General features: G+C 56.6%; 1 protein-coding gene across 9 annotated transcripts in view; it reads left to right on the forward strand.

The window, feature by feature from the left end:
- Window positions 1-19,587, forward strand: part of ALKBH3 (alkB homolog 3, alpha-ketoglutarate dependent dioxygenase) — a 95,883-nt gene that overhangs the window by 31,554 nt on the left and 44,742 nt on the right. For 6 of the 9 annotated variants that reach the window (XM_014861241.3, XM_044750517.2, XM_070487560.1 and 3 more), the window contains exons 10-11: window positions 90-4,968; window positions 6,473-6,706. In XM_014861241.3, coding sequence (XP_014716727.1) covers window positions 90-206 — 117 coding nt within the window. In that variant the 3' untranslated portion in view covers window positions 207-4,968; window positions 6,473-6,706. Of the gene's footprint in view, window positions 1-89; window positions 4,969-6,472; window positions 19,492-19,587 lie in introns of those variants that run through there. The other 3 variants (XM_070487564.1, XM_044750520.2, XM_070487563.1) reach the window with 2 other exon arrangements.

Below are 19,587 nucleotides of genomic sequence, written 5' to 3' on the forward strand. Positions count from 1 at the left end.
AATCTGCCTGTGTCCTCATAAATAAGTGTTAAATGGCCTTGAAGTGAAGTGTGTGTGTTTGTGTTCGAGTTATGTATATTTCCCTTTAGCATCGAGTGCCCAAAGAGTACCACTCAAGAGAGCCGAGAATCAACCTGACGTTTCGGACCGTGTATCCAGACCCGAGAGGGCACACTGATGGGAGGTCTTTGCGAGAAGCCACGTGAGATGGAGCAGACCTCCCACCGTGAAGAAGCTTCCAGGGGCTGGCTCAGCTGATCCTGTGCTGTGGCTGTTTGGAAGATGAGGATGGGACTTGCTCCCCAGCTTGGAGTCCTGTTAAGTGAGAGCCAGCAGTTCATGTCCTGCTATCTTTACTGTGGGAGCAGTAATCCCTAATCATATCTTGAAGTCACATATTTTCTTTAGGCAAATTAAAAACTGCTGTGGCTGTGCTCACAGATGATTTTGTCCATGAGCAGTGTTCCCCCGCCCTCCCCCGCTTCATTTGGAGAAATATGAATGGACTTTGCCTCTGGGGCAAATCCGCGTGTGTTTGTTCCTTGTGACTTTAGCGCAGTGGAGATATAAATATGCGTCAGCAGCTCTGGAGCCTTCCGTAGGCAGACAGCTGCTGAAGCCCAAACAGAGGTGGTTTCCCAGAGCCTTGTGGAAGGCTGCCTCGGCTCCTTGACTTCTCGGCCTGTGCGCCGTCATCACGGGAAGCTGCGGATTCTGGGAGCACTTTCTTGAACTGCGTCTCCTGCCTGTCTGTCTGCCCAGGACAGACACACTCAGACAGGTTACAGGCCTTGGCGTAAAGAGCGAAGGCAGCCTTCTCTGGCCCAGCCAGCTTCAGGCAGCCACCTGGACTCCTTGTAACACAAGAGGAAGCTGTCCTCTCACAGGGAGGACTAATGGAGTGAGGTCATGAGAACTTGAGGCTGAAGAGCAGCAGCTGCCCCGCTCGCCACAGCTGTCGCACATGGATAGTTTCCCCTGGAGAGTTACTGGAGGCATTGCAGCCCGGGCCAGACAGGAGCGGGAGCGGGCCTGCGGGGAAGAGGCTCAGTTACCTAATAGCTGTGTTCGCTTTAGCCTTCAGTAGCCGATGACTAAGGCTTTCTTCTGACTCAATGTTCTCTTAGACACAAGATCCCGAGATTCAGGGGTCAGTCCGTGATGTCACCCGGGTTCCCAAAACAACAGAGGGGCTGCCCCTTATTGCATCATAAAAGACCGCATCTTCTTGACCTCCTGCCTTAGGAGCAGTGTGCCAGATTACTTCCAAACCAAGACCTGGAAAACCCGAGAGAAAGAAAGGAAATGGATTGAAATGGATGAAAACAAGGCAGGAGAGTTAGCCTCTCCCTCGCTGCCTGTGGGGAAAGCTTACAGAGCCTTCTTGCTTTTGATCTTGTTTCCATTCTGTGCTGGAAGATTGATGATCCCCAGGATTGCGGTCAAGGGCCACAGGCTGGGCAGACTCCTCCCCAGAACTCAGAACGCCGTGCCTGGCTCGCTGTGGCCTCCGACAAGCCGTCTGGCTTCTTGTGTTGGAGTCCCTTTCTTGTTTTCCAGTGTTGCACGTGTATAGCTCCTTTCTCTAAGAGTACTAAATGCTTCGTGAAATCTGAGCATCGTACTAAGCCTTTCTGTGAGGAAGATACGAATCACCATAAAAATAAAACCTCTATCTAATTCTGAGCTTTTCCCCTATTAAAACAAACACGACCCAGCCGGGGCGGGGGGTACAGCCAGTTTTGGTTATGAGTTTGATGGACGGCATTGGGAAATTCCTCTTGCATTCCCATGGAGGAGAGAAGGGGCAGATGGCTGCGGTCTTGCCACATCCCCCCTAAGGCTGGGTCACGTCTCCCCCAATGTCGGCCGCCGCCATGATCCTCTTGTTCATGGCGGCCGCGGCTGTCAGGGACGCAGGTCCCTGCCCTGCAGCACACTGCTCGGGCCACCACCTGGCTTTCTGCATCTGAGCGCCGCAGGCTTAGGTTTTGTTTCTTGCTGTCAAATACCACAGCTGTCACCACTAAGATAATGTCCCCTCTGAAGTGTCGAGTAAGTACTTGCCACGGGGTGAAAGTGCAGGGTTTAGGACTGGACAGGCGTTCCAGGCCCTGGTGAAGGACAGCCATGCTCAGGGACCACACAGCCTGTTGCTGTGTTCTCCTGGCCATAGCTCTTAATTAGGAATGAGGAGTGAGGCTATTTTTGCCAACATTACTTACAAAGCTGAAGAAGCGACTCTAAGCGCTGTAGTGCAAAGAAAAACAGGTTTCGTGTTGTAGCTGCCCTTTGTTTGAGCTGGAATAACCTGCCAGGCGCTGTGCTGGGAGCTCTTTCTGCATAGTCGCTCATCTCCCTGCAGCCTTCCAAGAAGGAGAGACTGTTCCGGTTGTGGAGACCGGGCAGGAGGTTTCCAGGAGGACAGGAGTTAAGCGCCAGAAGCAGAATTCAAACCACAGGCTAATCCCTAAATGGTGTGCTTTTTCCTCGCTCGTGCTGAATTTAGGCGGAATAGCCTACTGGGCTTCCCCGGGACCCTGAGCCTCGGGCTTGCTCCTGCAGAGCTGGCCACCCAGCTCACCCCGGTGCTCCGGCAGCGCTGACTCCCACGCTGCCTGGTTTGTTCCCCGGCTTTCCTGTGCATCAGGGCGGGCACCGACGCCCCCTCTCTCCTTAATCAACATTAGCATCTTCCCGTCAGAAACTGCTGCCAACTGGACTAGTAATTGGCCATTTTTACTGGGGAAGCTCATTTTGGGGGACAGATTCTCATCCAACCTTCCCGGCAAGCAGCCGAGAACAGCATTCCTGACCATATGCAAGCAGGCATCCAGAGGCAGACGGCGGCCCCTCCCCTCTTACTTGTGAGGACATCTGGGGACTGAATGATGCCCAGACTCCGTATCAGGCTGCACTGTACTTGCCGACACCACGACTCCACTCAGCAGCCCCAAGAAACAGGGCAGGCTGCACCCGAAGAATGTCCTGACAACAGCAACAGGCCTGAAAGCACGAGTCGGAACAGTGTGATCCCTTGCATCGATTGTGTCCCCAGGATCGAAATCAGGGTCCACATTGTCCTCAACTGAACCACTAACCCTGGTGGCATCGATGACTCCTAATAAGTTTGGGTCCCAGCTCCTGTACGTGCCGTTGCCGTGAGGCACTCCCTCCCTGCTGCCTTCATGCCTGATATGACCCTTCCTGGGGGGTGGCAGGTCCGTGGACCTGGTCAGTAAGTGGCATTGTGTCTTGACAACCCCAGAAGAGTTGAGTGGGCGCTGCGAGAGCAGCACGCTCCAGCTGGAGGGCTTCAGAGAAAGCCTTGACACATGCCGGGCCCTGCCCTGCGGGGAATAGTTCTTGGAGTTCTGGCTGCTTTCACTTGGCTGCAGAATATCTGAGACCCACTTTGCCTTTTCTGGTCATAAACACATGTAGTGTTGAATCTGAAGTCCCGATTGCTTTATTAGCGCCGCCTTTGAGAAAGCCGCGCGTTCCTGTAGTGCTGCATGCTGCTTGTTTACCTCTTGCACATGGTGCCACCCTCATGCTCTCCTCCGAGGACCCAGCCTACAGCTGCCCCCTCCCCTCTTCTATTTTCTCTTTGGAAGGACCCACCACAGGAGACCCTGTCTGTTGTGTGCTGCTGGGATCCATTCTCAGATATGAGGCCTCCTGTGTCTGGGGTCAACAGGGAAATGGTGTTGATGTTTATTTATTAGCGTGGAGCACGGACTATGGGTGCCTTTTCCAGCTGGTTTGGTACTGCTGCACCGAATTGTAAAAGCCTTTCCCAGGGGCGGGCCGGTGGCACAGTGGTTAAGTTCACACGTTCCACTTCAGCGGCCCGGGGTTCGCTGGTCCAGAGCCCAGGTGCGGACATGGCACTGCTTGGCAAGCCATGCTGTGGCAGGCGTCCCACATATAAAGTAGAGGAAGATGGCCACGGATGTTAGCTCAGGCCCAGTCTTCCTCAGCAAAAACAGGAGGACTGGCGGCAGATGTTAGCTCAGGGCTAATCTTCCTAAAAAAAAAAGAAAGCCTTCCCCAGCCTGTGAACAGAGCCATTGTGGGGCTGGGCTAGTTTGTACTCTTGAAGCTGCTCGGGGGGCCGTGTCAGAGGGGTGTGGGAAAACAGGAGAAATGAGGCAGTCCCTCTGTAAATAGAGATACTGCCCAGAAGACTTTTTTTTCAAATGAGGCAACTTGGAGCTGACCAAGCTATGTGGGACAGCATTGCCGTTATAATTATTTCTATGCTATCACTCTCCCTCATCCTAACGGTGATGTCACACTCCCTGGATACCCAGGGACAGTCCCTGTTCTCATGTGGACGTGCTCAGGCAGGATCCTGGCCTCTGAGCCCACAGGCTGGTAAATCCAGACACAAATTCTAGGTTTCTGATGGGGAAGGGAAGGTGAAAGCCAGGAGGTAGGGCATTCACTCTCTTGGGCCTATTACATGTATAATCTGATTTATTGCCAAAAGCAACCCAGTGAGGTGGGTGCTGGTTTTTTTAAACAGATGAGGACATTGAGGTACCTGGAGGATTGATCCAATCCTGAGATCAAGTGTCCCAGGCGGGCTGGGAGCCCTGCGGGGTTACTTGTTGGCAGGCATTTGGTGGGGTCCCTGGGCCCCAGGCGGTGAGGGGCGGCAGCAGCCAGACTCTCCTGGGGCTGGAGAGACTGCACTTTCTCTGCTGTTCACGGGGAAGCAGCCGGCAGAGACTCGGAAGCCTGGGAGCTTCTCCCCGAGGGGCGGGAGGCAGGAGGAAGTGGCGCCCGGCGCGGGGCTGCGGGGGCCGCGTGATCAGGCTGCAATTAGCCGCCCACTGCAGGAAGGGGTGGGCGGGCGCGCTGTGACAACGCTGCCGCCAGCGCCTGCGATGATCCACAGGCCGCCGAAAGAAGGCGAGCGCAGCGCTGGATCTGGTGAAGCCGGTCCTGCGGCAGTTAGAGGTGGGGACGGAGGGGCTGCCTCGCCCTCCCAGAGGCTGCCGTGGGGGGGTGGGGGGGGGCGCTCCCACGGCAGAATCTGAGCCTCTGCGAGCGCCCCCTCCACCTGGAGAGTGGGCGTGGGGGCACTGTCTAGGAGGGGAATCCGTACCCTCCGAAGGTGACTCTGCTTGAGGGCCGCGTCCACCTGCCCACAGAGTGTTTGTGGGACCGGTGGATGAAGGATGCCCTGGCGGGCCCTGCCTCTGGTCCAGGCATATTCAGACTGCTGGGACCGGCCAGGCGGGCCTCGGGAGAGTCCGGAAGAGGAGGGGAGCCCTACAGAAGTGTCTCCTTCCTGCCCTTGTTGGTTAGAGGAAACTTTCTGGAATGTTGCCTTTGAAAATGCATCAAAAGATTAGCCACCCATTTCCTTCTGCACCCTCTCTCCAACGTTGGCTTTTAGCTTCTGTTCACCTGCAGTGAAAGGGAAAGGAAGACAGCTGGCTTAGAGGTCCATGTCAATGGGGGTCCCCGCCCTGGCCCAGTCTGCCTCCTCCATTATCCTCCTGCCCTGTCTGGGAGGAGGGGGCCAGAGAAGAGAGCTAGTGAACTCGGGAGCACGCCTTCCCTTGTCTCCCAAAGTCCTGCGAGGCTGTAGGTTAGGAACTACTCTCCCCATTGCACAGATGAGAACACTGAGGCCCAGAGGCATTAAGTGCACATCCGAGGCAGAACCAGGATGAAGACCCAGATCACGTGCCTGAGCCAGTGTTCCTTCCACCACGCTGAGGTTCTGTGCCCCCCTCTGAGATCCCCAACTCAAAGTAGAACCTGGTGACGAGAGGGAACCAGGTGCAGACAGCCCCAGAAGGTCGCAGTGCCTATGGGGGCAGCCCTCCGAGGAGTGGTATTGATGGTCTCCAAGCCTCACCAGCCAGCGGCTCAGTAAATGGCAGGGCTCCCTGCCACAGCTCGAGGTAGCATCCTCCAGCCGCAAACAATGCAAGGCCAGCTCTGCCCCAGCTGATGAGGGCAGTGAGCTGGACCGCTTCGGGCAAGGCTGGCCCAGATTCACCTCCGCAAGGGGGTCTGTGCCCCCTTCTACAGTCACAGTGCTGCCTGTTGGGGCGGAATTAGGGAGCAGGTATATCACCCCACCCCTGCCCCAGCTCCACATCTGTCAGAATTACTGCCAGAGCCCTGGACAGAGCGTCTGCTGAGTCAGGCAGACTGGGACCTGAATCCCACTCTGCCCTTCCTAGCTGAGTCACCTCAGACCAGTTGGTCAGCCTCCAGGCCTCAGTTTCCCCAGCTGTGAAATGGACAGGAGCAGCCGCCTCTCCTGGGTCTTGTGAGGGTTGGGATCATGAATGTCATGTGCCTGACAGTAACATGCTTAGTGATGCAATTGTTTTAAGTGGAACACTCCATATGCCTGCTAACCCCAACCCTAACCCTCATACTGGGTGGGTGATCCCTCTGTGGCTGACGGATGGCCCTGTGACCCTGACCTTCCTCTTGGCAGGCTCCCCCAGTGCCCGCACCTCTGTCGCAGCCGCCGAGGGAAGGCCCAGAGGCTTTTGGGAGGATGGCCGGAATGAAAATTGTGCGCGAGTGAGGCTGATCACATTAAGATCCAGCTGCACTCAAGCGTCTCCTGGGAAGTTCTGTAGACCAAGCTGAGGGAGCTCCCAGATGCCAAAGTGGCCTCACGTCAAGGCTGACCTCGCTCTCGGTAGCCTCACCACATGCTCCCCAGGTAATTGGTCCCCTAATGCACCATCCCTGGCCTGCTGCACCGCCTCTTCCCCCTCCAGTCAGTTCTTCACGTCTCCCCGCCAGGCGAGCGGGTCGTTGCTGGGCTCACACGCATCCTCGCCAGTCACGTTGCTTCCTTGTCCTTGCAGACCATTTCTAAACTGTCCAGTACGCTCTGGCCTGGAAGATTAGACGAGATTACCAGGCTGGAATTCTGTCCAAGACTAGGGTTTTTATGTGCAGAGATTAGGTACTAGATGCGGTGGGGCACATATAAAAGGGAGACACCGCCCTTCTCTTACAGATAGCAGTAAGCCAGCGTGGCTTTTATTTTCTTTCCTCAAATTGGTTTTTATTCCTAACGACAAAAGGAGGATGTGTTCTTTGCAAGAAATTAAAAAGAAAGATAAAAAGAAAAAAGAAAGTCATTTGTAACTTTACAACCAGAGATGACAACTCTTTGCATTTTGCCATGTATTTTTTTCTATACTTAAAAAAAAGAAGTAACTTCATCCTGAACTCATCATCCTGAACTCATCATCAGCCTTCTCCCACTTCCGTACATTGCTGGGTGACATTAATTATTGTTCCCTGACGTGGTTGTGAGCGGTGCATAGTATTGTGTGTAGTTGTGTCCTTTTGTAACGAGTCCCCTTGTGTGGATCTTTAGAGCAGTGTTGGTGTTGGGCTTCTTTTGCTCTTAGTACGTGTTCTGTTGATTCTGGAAATCGGATCGGATGGTGGGATGCAGGCGGGCGGTGCAGCTCAGAGCCCAGAACCGGGCCTCCTCCAGACCTCAGTTCAGAGAAATAAAAAGAACAGGTAACGTTTTATAGAGCCTGAGTAGGGGGCAGGCCCTGTGTAAGTGCTTTGTGATATTAACTCGTGATTTATCAGTCGTCACAGGAGCCTGTGGACGAGGCACTATTTTCAAGCCCATTTTACAATTGAAAAACAGATGCACAGCCCCTCCGCCTGTGCAGCCATGCCGTGGCTAACCTCTGTGCACATCTATGACTGTTTCCTCGAGTGAATGCCTAGAAGTGGGGTCTATGGCCCAGACTCTGAAGGCTATGCATGATTTTAAGGCTTTCAATACATCGTGGAAATGGCTTTCCAGAAGGGTTGTGCCAACCTGTCGTCCTACCAGCGGCATCTGAGCAGATGTGAGAAATGCACACGGTGCTTCGAGCAGCCGTCATAGGCCAGGCCCCCGCTCAGTCTTCTCTGAAGCTTCTCATCCTGAGGGAGAACCTGTCCCGCACCCTGCAGGGTGAGCAGACACTCAGAACGTCTTAGCCAGTATAGCATCGTGTTCTATTTTGTGTCATTTGTTGGGAAAACAAGACACACACTTGAAGAACCTCAGTCACAAGGTGAACGGGAGACAGGGGTCCTGACAATGAGTGTGACTGAAGTTGGAGGAACATGAGGTGTAATTGGGGGTGGTGGTCAGGGAAGGCTGCATGGTGGAGGAGGCACCTGGAGAAGGGGGAAGAGGGCCCTGCAGTGACAGCCCAAAGGCTCGTGAGCAGTGCGCGTCCTGGGTGTCTGTGTCCAGGGCTTGTGGAGGGAATGCTGAGCTGGAGGAGAGGCGGTGAGAGAGGAAGAGGGGCCCAGATCAGGGCTGGGGGCCGCCTCAGGCAGAGGGCTCTGGTGGGGGAGCCACCGAGGGCTGGGACGGTGATTTTCAGGAAAGCGTATTGACCAGGAGGGAGCGAGGGGATGGCAGTAGAGGTGGGAAGACCCGTGCGAAAGCACGTCAGGAGCCCAAGCAGAGAGATCTGTGTATGTGGCCTGGTGGGTGCCTCGGGAGAGGCGAGGAGAAAAGCTCTCGGGTTTCCTGGTGTCGGTAACACCCCTTCTTGCCTTGAGCGCTGAAGCAAAAGAAAAGCAGATGCAGGACTCCGCTGTGAGCTCAGAATATCAGTGTTCTTGCTGCCAAGGCTGGCTGGGCGACCTTGGCTCGTGTCCGTGACCACAGGCGTGCTCCTTGACGCTCACTCCCTCTCCAGGTCTAGGCCTGGGGGCGCCCTGTTCAGGGAAACAGCATGGCAGGCTCTGTCCCTATCCGCTGCCAGGAGAACGGCTGCCAGCCCCACTGAGCGTGCAAGCGGGGAGTGCAGGAGGTGGGCCTTCCAGGCCTGCCTCCAGCAGGCGGCCGCTGGCCCTTCCCCATGGCCCCTCCCTCCCAGGAGCTGAGTAGCACGCATCGCTGCTGTGGGCAGGCAGGTCTGAGAGCGGCAGGAAGGGTTCCCTGTCCCCCAGTCCAGGATGCTCTGGAGGAAGGGCTGCCAGCCACCAGCCAGGCAGGGTAGTGCCGGGGCGTCAGTCTTGACCCGGTTAAAATATCTACTTGACCTGGTTCGCAAGCCAGCTCCTCCACATACTGCTGCGTGGCCTTCGGCAGGTTGCCAAGCCTAAGTTCCCCCCCCTGGAAACAGGGTTGTTGTGAGATTGAGTGGGACAGCTCATGGCCGTCTCAGTCCGGGAGCACTTGTGATCAAATGGTGCGGAGACTTGAAGGGGAGTCCTCACCTGGGCCGGGTGGGGCGGGGCTCGCCCGGGCGGATCTCGCTGCGCTGGAGCGATGGAGCGACTGCTGTGTAGATGGGTCTAGGACAAGGACTTGGGGGAGAGGGCCTGGCATGGGCAAGAGAGACTGGGAAGGCGCCTGCCCAGAGGCCATCGTGGAGGCAGATGGGAGGGAGTGTGGAGAAGGACCTCATCCTGGGGTGTTCCCGCAGCAGGGGCTGGGAGGAGGCAAAGAGCCAGAGAGAGAGCAGCGAGAGGAAGGAGGACCTGAGGAGGTTTTGTCCCGGACCCGTCGCCCCGCGCCCATGAAGTGCTGGATTCTTCCCATTCTAGCCTGGGAGCAGCACGGATAAGAGCTGGCGAGGCTGATGGTGTCGAAGGTTAACAGACCAGCACGAAATCGGGCCTCTGGAAGCCGGCCTGCACATGCTAGGGCACCGGGCACCTGGCCAGCTTCTTGTCTTGTCCCTGGCCGCTGGGCCAAGCATTTTCCTGCCCGTGGCCCCAGGTTTCTCATCTGCAGAAAATGGGAGTGGAACCGACTTCATATTTTTTGTAGCTTTTTGAACACAACCCATGGTAAGAAAAGGTTTGCACACACCCACTTAGCTAAAGCTTTATCCCATGTGTTCACTCTGATGTTCTCAGTTCTGTGGTGTATCCTTAAAAAAATGCTGGTCATGGCCGCCTGACAAATTGTATGGCCCACCAACGCGTCACGCCCCATGGTCTGAAAACACTCACCCAGCTCGTCTGGAAGGTCCCTTCCTCCTTGGGCAGCCCACAGTTCTGTTCCATTTCCTCTGGCCTCACCAGCCCCAACAGCCGAGCCTTTGTGGTTTTCTTCTTTGTATCTGCAAATGGTGGTTTCCAGTCTCAGATGCCTGAGACTCCTGGCGGAAGGTAGAAGGCGTGGTCCAGAGGCCCCCTTGCTGGCATGCGCTGCTGCAGCGCCCTCCCACCCCAGGTCACCCAGTGGGGTCCCGGCTCCTCCACCGGCAGGCTGGGGCATCTGTGAGTGGGGAGGGCCCCCGTGCCTTCTCCTGCCATCACCATGGGAAAGGAGGGGGGGTTGGAATGTCATCTACGCTCCCCTCCCCACCCCACCCCGACTCTACTGTTTGGGCCAGAGGACGCCAGTCTTCTCTCTGGAAAAGTTGTTGGGAAGTGGAGCCTGGCTCCCAGTTAGAATTCCAGACTCTTCCCCAGGCCCAGCCCTCTTTCCCTTGTTCCTCCTCCCACTGAACACCTCCCTGGGAAGGTCCAGGAGTCACCATCGTGGGAGCTGCTGATGGATGAGAAGAGCTTTGGCAACTGATGGACCTGGGTTCAAACCCCAGCTCCATCTCTGCCTGGCGGTGTGGCTTTGGGAAAGCTTCTTAACATCTCTGAGCCTGTTGCCTCAACTAAAGCTTGGAGATAATCATACCCGTGTGGGAGGACAAACTTAAGGGTGCGATGAAAGGTGCAAAGTGCCTTGTGCTGGTGCCTGGAACGAGGTAGATGCTCAGGAAAATGCATTCCTTTAAACCCCATGCCCTTGTGCGTCCCTGGGAGGGAACGGCTGGAGGGATGGTGGCTTTTGCCACCTTGAAGGAAGAGATGCCTTCCATGGGCCAGTGACAGGCAGGGCAACATCAAGCTGGGTGCCCCGGGAGTAACCCCCCCACCATGTCCAAATATGCGGAGACTGGGAGCGACAGGTGCCCCGAGTCCACTGGGCCGCCTGGGGCTGTCCGAGGGGAAGACAGCCAGGGTCTGGGCGAAGGGACTCTCTGGGCCCCAGAAGCGGGCCAGCAGCTGTTTACAAGGCTGATGGTGTGTCCTGTCTCGAGGCCACGCTCAGAACATTACATGACAGGGCATCTTTTCGACCCTAATTTCTTGGAATGTATTAAATTCCCCTCCTACAGGGCAAGTTTCACCCCAGTGTGTTCTCGTGAGTCATCTGTTTTGATCCTCATAACCACAGCGCCGGGAGGAGGATGGGGCAGGCACGAGGCTCTAAATCACAGGTCGTGGCAAGAGCTTTCTAGCAAACACCAAAACCAGGCCTCCAAGCAGGCAGTCTTGAGATGCTGTTGGCTTATTCTCGCGCTGTTACCCATTAATGAGGCGGCGTGAGAGTCATCTTGGCATGCCGTCTTCGGAGCCCACAGCACTTTCTTTTTGGCGCCTCCACCATGATGGGAAATAGTTGGAAGGTGGGTCTGAGCCCAGCTGGGGACAGGCACGAGGGGACCTCTGCCGTGGGGGCCCGAGGCAGCTGCTTCCTGGAACTTGGACTGCACTTCCCCTGAGGGCTCCTGGGCACCCTGGCGCTTGATAGCTGCAGAGACCGGGGCTCTGAGAGCTAAGTGACGCGCCCAGGGCCACACAGCTCCAGGAGCAGGGGCTAGGGGACGCCTTGCAAGGCTGCTTTATGCGCTGGGACCTGACCCTTTCCGTGCAAACCTCTAACCCCCTTGCTTGTGTGTTCCTGGCCAGCTCCTGCTGCCCTCTGCTCTGCTTCAGTAACCAGAAGACTCTCCTTCCAGGGCAGAGGCTGGCCCTTCAACCTTGGAACCAAGGTCCGTCCCTGGGGCTTGCTCTGGGGAACACGTGGGCTGGCTCGTGGTTCAGTAGAAGCAGTGGAACTTCTCAGGATCTGAGGCTGTGAGCCCTGGCTTTATGCCTACTGGCTGGGGGATGTCTCTGGGCCTCTGTTTCCCTCTGCATATGTGAGGGGGTAGTGCCAGATGGACCCATTCCGGAGAACCTGTCCTCCCAGAGGGCAGCGAGGCTGAGACAAAGTCCAGGACTCGGTTGTAGCCTCACTCTGCTGCTGCCTTGCTGCTGGCTGTGTGACCTTTGTCTAGTTCCCTCCCCTCTCTGGGCCTCTCTGTCCTCATCTCAAAAAACAGTAAAGATACCCCTGCTTTGCTAAGGTGACAGAGGGGAATCTGCTTTGCAAAGCTTGAGGGCCCCAGATTGTGCAGGATTTCATCCTTATGCATGTAGTGATTTTCAGACCGGTGGCCCCAGGGGAGGGACACTCAGGACTGCAAGAAAGCATGCAGGAAGGACAGAGCCACAGACCCTGGGCAGCCAAAGCTGGGCCAGGAAGCAGGTCCTTGGCAGGAAAATGCGCTCCCATTACCCTCTGCAGCATAGCCAGGCCCGCAGGCTGGACAGGGTTCTCGTGAGGTTTCCCCCTGCCCCCTCTCCAGCCTGGTGTGCCCTGGGGCTCATCCTGGGACTCAGGGTGCCTCCCCTGGTGGGCCCAGCCCTGCCGTGCCAGCCTCAGCAGCCTGCCCGCCAGCAGCTGGTGTCCCATTGCCCTGCGTACAGTGCGGGCCAGATTAGACACTGAGCTCATCAGGCAGGAATGGGGCCCCGGGGTGAGGAGCGGGGGCACTGGAGGCCGAAGCTCTGACTGGGGGTATCACTGGGCCTCCCTGGACCCTGTCCCCTCCTCTGTCTGTGTCTCTCAGACTCCCGTCCTCTCTGTCTCTCTCCCTCCCTCCCGTGCACACACTGACACCTCCTCTTGGAGCTTGCTGGGGATTGTCATGGCAACCCTCCAGCAAAATTATCAAAACACTTTCATGCTCAGTCGTACAGACGAAGTGCTAATTCTGAGTGCGGCAGAAGCAGTTAAGAGGATGCTGAAGTCACAGGCTTTGTGTGGAGGGCTCCCTGGGGGGTAGAGTGGGTACCAGTGGGAGGCAGGGTGGGGCCAGGAGGCAGTACCACCGGGAAAGGCCCCGTCACTCCCCTGCCACAGACACTGTTTGTTGCTGACCCCCCCTACCCCTTGTGCCACATTCACATTTGCAGTCGCCACCCCCGACCTGAATACACACACACACACACACACACACACACACACACACACCCGTGGCTGGGCCAAATGTACCCAAAGTGCAGATTGATCCAAACAGCAACATCTGGAATAACCATCACATCATTCAGCGGTTGGAGGCCTGAGGTCCACTCCAGGGAGACTTCTGGATGAGGGTGGGGGACCGCCAGCTGACCATGGCTGCTGGCTGGCAGTAGCTCTGTGCCTGGGCAGCAGAGCGGCCACAGGAAGGGGCCTGACTCTCTTGTCCCCCGCCCCCAGGAAGCAAGGAGGGCCTGTGAACAGAGCTGCCCCCACCTGGTTTTTCCCGCCTTGCTGTGCAGCCTCCGCGGCTCCCTACCTCTCTGCCTCCCAGGACAGATTCCACATCCCGGCTCCCACCTGGCCTGGGCCAGGGTACCGCAGGCTCCCTTGGAAACAAGGCCCTGCTAATAGCTGAAGATCTGGTGGTTGCTTTTTTTAAACTCTGGCTCTGCCCAAAAGCCAAAGTGTGGGTGGGGATGGGGAGGAGGCAGAAGCCCCTCCCAGGCTGCTGCCATCTTCCTGCCCCATCTGCTCCCCAGCAGCCCCTCCACGGAGGAGAGCCTTCCCCCGCAGCCGGGCTGCTCGCCACTGGCCCAGGAGGAAGCATCTCCCTCCTGTGAATGGGTCCCCTCATCCCCGCCCGCAGCCTCCCGAGGATTCTAGAATGTAAGAGCTGGGGGGCACCCAGGAAACTAGAGTCTAGCCTGCTTCCCTCACAGATGGGGAAACCGAGGCTCAGCGATGGGAAGCAGTGGGTGCAAGGCCACGGAGTGGATGATGGAACTGAGACTTCTGGTCCAGGCTGTTCCCATCACATCAGAGGGATGGCAATGAGGCGGTACAAGTGATGAGCACTGATTTCTGAGTCAGGCAGACCCGGCTTTGAGTACCGGCTTTAGCACTTAGCACATAGGTGCCCTGGTCAGCTACAAGCACCTGAGTCCTCATCTGAGAAATGGGGTGATGGCAGGCTCCCCTCGAGGGGTGCCAGGAGGATGACGGAGGTGGAGCATGTGCTGAGAAAAGGGACTGTCCTGCAGCCCCTCTAATGGCCACCTTCGGCCCCAGGGTGACCAGGGGAGGCAACTCTGCTGACATTGACCCACACTCTCAGCAAGGCCCAGCAAGCCCCAGAGGGCAACAGGAACCAGGCCCGAGGCCCAGGCAGGCCCCCAGTGCCCATCCCCCTAGATCTGCCCACCCCCCACCCCTCCAGCACCCAGCAGTCCTCACTGGCTCCCTCACCCGTGCACCCTACAGAGGGGAAGACCTCGGCCCTTTGGTTTTTGGAGGAAGGTAGATGTGAGTAGGGGTGTCTGATGGAAGAGGCTGCTGTCCCCCAAAGCCCCCCAGGACCCCCATTGGGCACTGGCCCTCCCACCCCACAGCGTTTCAGCTGGAATTGTACGCCTGGAGCGTTACTTAGCGTTGCCCTGTCTGCTTCCTCTTTTACACCGTGAGCCGGGCAGAGGGATGAGCCGCCCAGACCCCGCATGCCCTCGGAGCGGGAGCGTCCTGGCACCTTTCCTGACACGCTGGGCCCTGCACTAGGTGCTTTCCATACGGTAATCGTGGACTCCCAGGGGCATTATTTACACTGTTGAGGCGCAGAAACTGAGTCTCAGAGAGTGTGACCTGCCAAGGTCACAGGCTGAACCCGTGGCCGAGTGGGGTTAAAAGTTAGGTCTGTGGCCTCCTAACCGGACTGTGGCCTTTGGCTGACTCCCGCGGGTCAGAGAGGGTGCAGAATGTGGGAAAAGGCCAGCCAGGGCTAGGGCTGGCCCTGGAGGCGTCCTGAGGGGGAAGGAGCGTGGATGGGGAGGGTCAGCAGTGGGATGGAGTCTCTAGGCAGACAGGAGCTCAGATCCCGTCCCTGAGAGGAGGTGTCCATCCCTCCGCCCCCGCCTCCCCTTGAGGCCCCTGTGAGCAGGGCCCCAGGCCAGACTTCCAGGCGGAGCAGAGGGCCCGGGGCTGATCTCATCACTAACTTGGGACATTGCTGTGAAGCACAGGCCTCCTTTCCTCCTGTCACCTCCCTGGGCCGGGGTCGGGGGGCCTCCGTCCAGGAAGCCAAGAGGGTGACCCCGGATACCCCAGTCCCTGTCCGAGGAGTTTGGGGTCCGAGGAACTGTGTGTGTTGGAAAGGCAGCCCTGGTGGAGAGGGGGTGGCCAGGAGCCCTGGGAGCGGGACTCGGGGAGAGAGGGAACAGAGTGGCGGTCCCCTCCACAGGAGCCTGAGCCCCCGCTGGGCGTCAGCACTGGCCTGGCTGCTGTGGAAAGGCAGTGGCCGAGACTGACCGTCCAGCGGCAAGGCAGACAACACTCATGGGAACAAAGAACGGAGAAGGCCGTTTAGACAGCGGTCAGTGTGCCCGGAGGGAAAGAGGCTGGGGTACCGAGGGCAACCCTGAACAGGGCGGTAGGGAAGGCCGCTCTGGGGGCACAGCACTGAGCCGAGACCTCTGCTCTGGAGAGACAAGTGGCTTGCCTCAGGCCACACAGTCTGTTCAGGCAGAGCCAGGCTAGGGCTTGCCTCTGGACTCCCATTCCAATGGTCTCCCTCCTTCTAGAAACATCCTTCTCTTGGATTCTGATGTGTTCCCCTGGTTTCTCTCTTACCCTGTTGGATGCTGCTTCTCTGTGTCCGTGACCGGCTCGTCGTCCTCCCACTGGTGGCTGGTCCCGGCCCTCTTCTGTCTGGAAGGTGGGCTTTCTCCCACTCCCTGTCTATCCCCTGATAACTCCCAAACTGCCACCTGCATCCTCACCTCCCTCAGTTCCCACGTCCTGCTTGACCTCTCCATGTGAATGTCTAACGGTTTTCTCCATCAGGACAACGCTAAGTTGATACAACAGAGACCAGAAATTAGAGTGGTTTAGAAATATTCAGTTGATTACCTGCTCATGTAATCGTTCCCAGGGAAACATTTCAGGTTGGTACATGGCTCGGCTCCACAGGGTCATTTAGAACCTGGACTAATGACGTCCCTGCTCTCTTTACCGCGAAGCTTCCAGATTCCTTCTTGTTGTCACTCTCCCAGCCAACGTGAGGGGACAACATGGAGGTCTAGAGCAGGAATTTCCTCTTAAGCAGGTGAGGCAGAAGTTGAACCCACCCCTTTGCTCACATGCCCCGGACGAGAGTTCAGACATACAGCCCCACCTAGCTGCAAGGGAAGCTGGGAAATGGCCAGCTGCCGTCTGCAGCACAGTCCACCCTCTAGAACGGGGGGGAGGGGGCTTCCTTGCCCTGGGGGTCGAGGAGGCTCTCCTCCACAGGGGCACCCCTCTCACCCCACAGGCCCCTGGCTCTGCCCTTTGAGAAGTCCCTCCTTGTCCCTCAGCCTCCACAGCCACCAACAGAGTTCCTTTGGGCACTTATTTGGGCTGGAACAATCATGGGCTCTCAAAGTCCAGCCTTGCGAAGTTGTTGGTAATAACACTTCCTTCAAAGACTCAGTAGGCCTCAGGTCTGTCTGCTGCTGGTCCGTTTCATGTGCCAGTAGCCACACCCCACAGTTCCTTTCTTGCTGGAGTTCTTGCCCAGCCCATCTCGTTCTCTCTCACTTTAAATGAAAGTTCCCCTGAGGGCATCTGAAGTGACAGACTTGGAACAAGGCAACACCCCCCATGTGATACTTTGCCACAGGGTTGATCCTTCGTTTGGCTGAATGTCTGACCTGATAGACGGGCTTTGAGAAAGGCTCTGAGCCACCATCAGACCGTCTGATCTGCTCTTGGGATGAAACCCGTTGCTTTTTCCAGCCCTGGGACAGCAGTTTGCTGGACTCTCTGTTCTGTCCATCTCTTCTTGCAAACTAGACAGTCTCTTGAATATGTTGCTAAAAGCAGCACTGAGCAGCCAACATATGCAAATGTTTTTGCCTCTTTCCAACCATTTCTCTAGAATTTTAGGCTCAGTAGGCATGTGGTCTGTCTTCCAAATTATCACAGGTAGTGGTTTTTTGGGGTTTTTTTGAGGAAGATCGGCCCTGAGCTAACTGCTGCCAATTCTCCTCTTTTTGCTGAGGAAGACTGGCCCTGTGCTAACATCCGTGCCCATCCTCCTCTACTTTAATGTGGGACGCCTACCACAGCATGGCGTGCCAAGCGGTGCCATGTCGGCACCTGGGATCCGAACTGGCAAACCCCAGGCCGTGAAGCGGAATGTGCACACTTAACCACTGTGCCACCGGGCTGGCCCGGTAATGGTTTTTTATGTTTATTATTTTATTTTTTAAAATATTGCTGCCTTTTCCTTCTTTCTTTTCTTTTAAAGATTGGCCCTGAGCTAACATCTGTTGCCAATCTGTTTTTTTTTCTTCTCCCCAAAGCCCCCCAGTACATAGCTGTATATTCTAGTTGTAGGTCCTTCTGGTTGTGCTATGTGGGATGCCGCCTCAACGTGGCTTGACGAGCGGTGCCATGTCTGTGCCCAGGATCCGAACCTGTGAAACCCTGGGCCCCCAAAGCACAGTGCGCGAACTTAACCCCTCGGCCGCGGGGCTGGCCCCACAGGTAGTGTTTTTAGTAACTGTATTGTTGCAGCGTAACAAGCACTGCCGGCTTTCCGTCTTTCAATATTGTATCAGTACCGCTCCCGCCTGTTGGCCAAGCCAGTGCCACACATTTTAGGGCTTTTAGACACAGCAGCTTCCCATTCCTGGTATCAATTTCTGTATTCAAGTGTTACTAAGCTGCTGTTAAAAAGGAACTCCAGTGGTCTTAAAATGATAGAAATTAATTTTCCTCTCACGTAATACAATTCTGATCTGAGCATTTCAGGCCTCGCTCCCGTGGGGGGAGGGTCTGATGGGTAGCCAGGAGACTCCACAATGGCCCTTCCCCCCCCACCCTTCTCTTCCCCCCACTCCCCTGTCAGTCAATGACACCACCATGGGACACTTGCTCAGGCCAAACATACGGACGTCAGCCTGATTCCTCCCCGTCCGCCCGCAGCAAGGCCGCTCAGCTCTGTCTTCAGGCAAGTCCCACACCTGCCCATTTCCCTGCCTCTCCGCTGTCTTCACCCGCATCCAAGTCTTGGGTGTCTGTATCTGGGGTCATGTGACCATCTTCTAAGGGGGCTCCGCGCTTTGTCCCTGGTCCCTTTCCAGTAACTCTGCACATGGCAGCCCCAGGGACCTTTTAAAAACATAGATTGAATCCTGTAGCCCCCTGCTGCAAACCCTCCACTGCCTGACCATCACCCTCAGGATTAAATGCTCGCTCCCTAACAGGGCCAAGGTCAGGCCTTCCGTGACTCCTCACTCCTCGTGCCTCTCACCCTCTCTTCCTGAGCCACGTGGGCTTCCTTGCTGTTCCTTGAATATGCAAAACTTTTCCTGCCTTAGTGCCTTAGCACTCACATTCGCCGCCGGAAACACTGTCCTCCCACTTGGTCACACACCCGTTCCTTCTGTGTCCTCCACAGGGCAAACAGCTTCAGTGTCACAGATAAGAGTGACAGCTTAGGAGCTATGTCTCCTGGATTTGAATCTCAGCTCTGCTGCTTACTAGCTGTGTGACCTTGGGCAGGTTGCTTAGCTTCTCTGTGCCTTGGTTTTCCTATCTGTAAATGGCGATAATAAAAGTACATGTTACTCAGGGTTGTTGAGAGGATTAAATATGATAATTAACACATTAAATGAAATAAAAATGGAGCATGGCACATGTCCCTCAGGGGTCACTTTAAACATCACCCACTCTGAGAAGCTGTTCCTGGCCACCCCCTCTGCACATCCTCCCCGGGGACCTGCATCCCTGGGCCCCCCACCCCCAGTACCTGCTCTTGCTCCGGGGCTTGCTGCCTGTCCCTCCCACGAGAACGTGACTTCCCCGGGAGCAGGGGCTTTCCCGTGGCGCTGCACAGTAGGTTCTCAAGAAACCCTTGTTGACTGGCTGTGCAAGGAATGGGCTCCCCAGATTCGCTCCTTCCCAGTGGCCCTGTGAGCCTTGCCGGGCGCCCCTGGGTGTGCGTGTGCGTGTGCGTGCTGCTCTGCCTCCTCAGGCCACCTGGTCAGGTGCTCGCCGTTCCCTCCTGGGAGTTAGGCACCAGGGGCCCTGCTTTCAGAAGCCGGGGGCCCGGGAGGGTCTCAGCCCTTAGCGGGGGCTCTAACGACAGGGACTCCGCCTCCCACCCCGCCTGGCTCCAGCAGTCCCTAGTGGACCCGGTGGTGCCCTCTCTGTGCCTCCGTTTCCTCGTATGTACCCTGGGAGAAGACCACGACCTCACCGGCTGCTGTGAAGATCAGGTAGTTAAGGCGTACGAGACGGAGTAAAGCTCTCCAGATGGTAGTTATTATTATTGTTGTTGTTGTTAGTGCCATATTCAAGTGTCAATCATCTGAGCGTGCTTAGAGGTGCCCGAGGGACTTGGCAGGGTGGGGGGTGGGGAGGTGAGGAGACAGAGAGAGGACGTCGAGGGGAGGGAGGAACTGGGATGGAGTAATCGGTGTGGTCTGCATTCCTCCGTGCCT

Source organism: Equus asinus, chromosome 17 (assembly GCF_041296235.1).
Source record: "Equus asinus isolate D_3611 breed Donkey chromosome 17, EquAss-T2T_v2, whole genome shotgun sequence".
Lineage (NCBI taxonomy): Eukaryota > Metazoa > Chordata > Mammalia > Perissodactyla > Equidae > Equus > Equus asinus.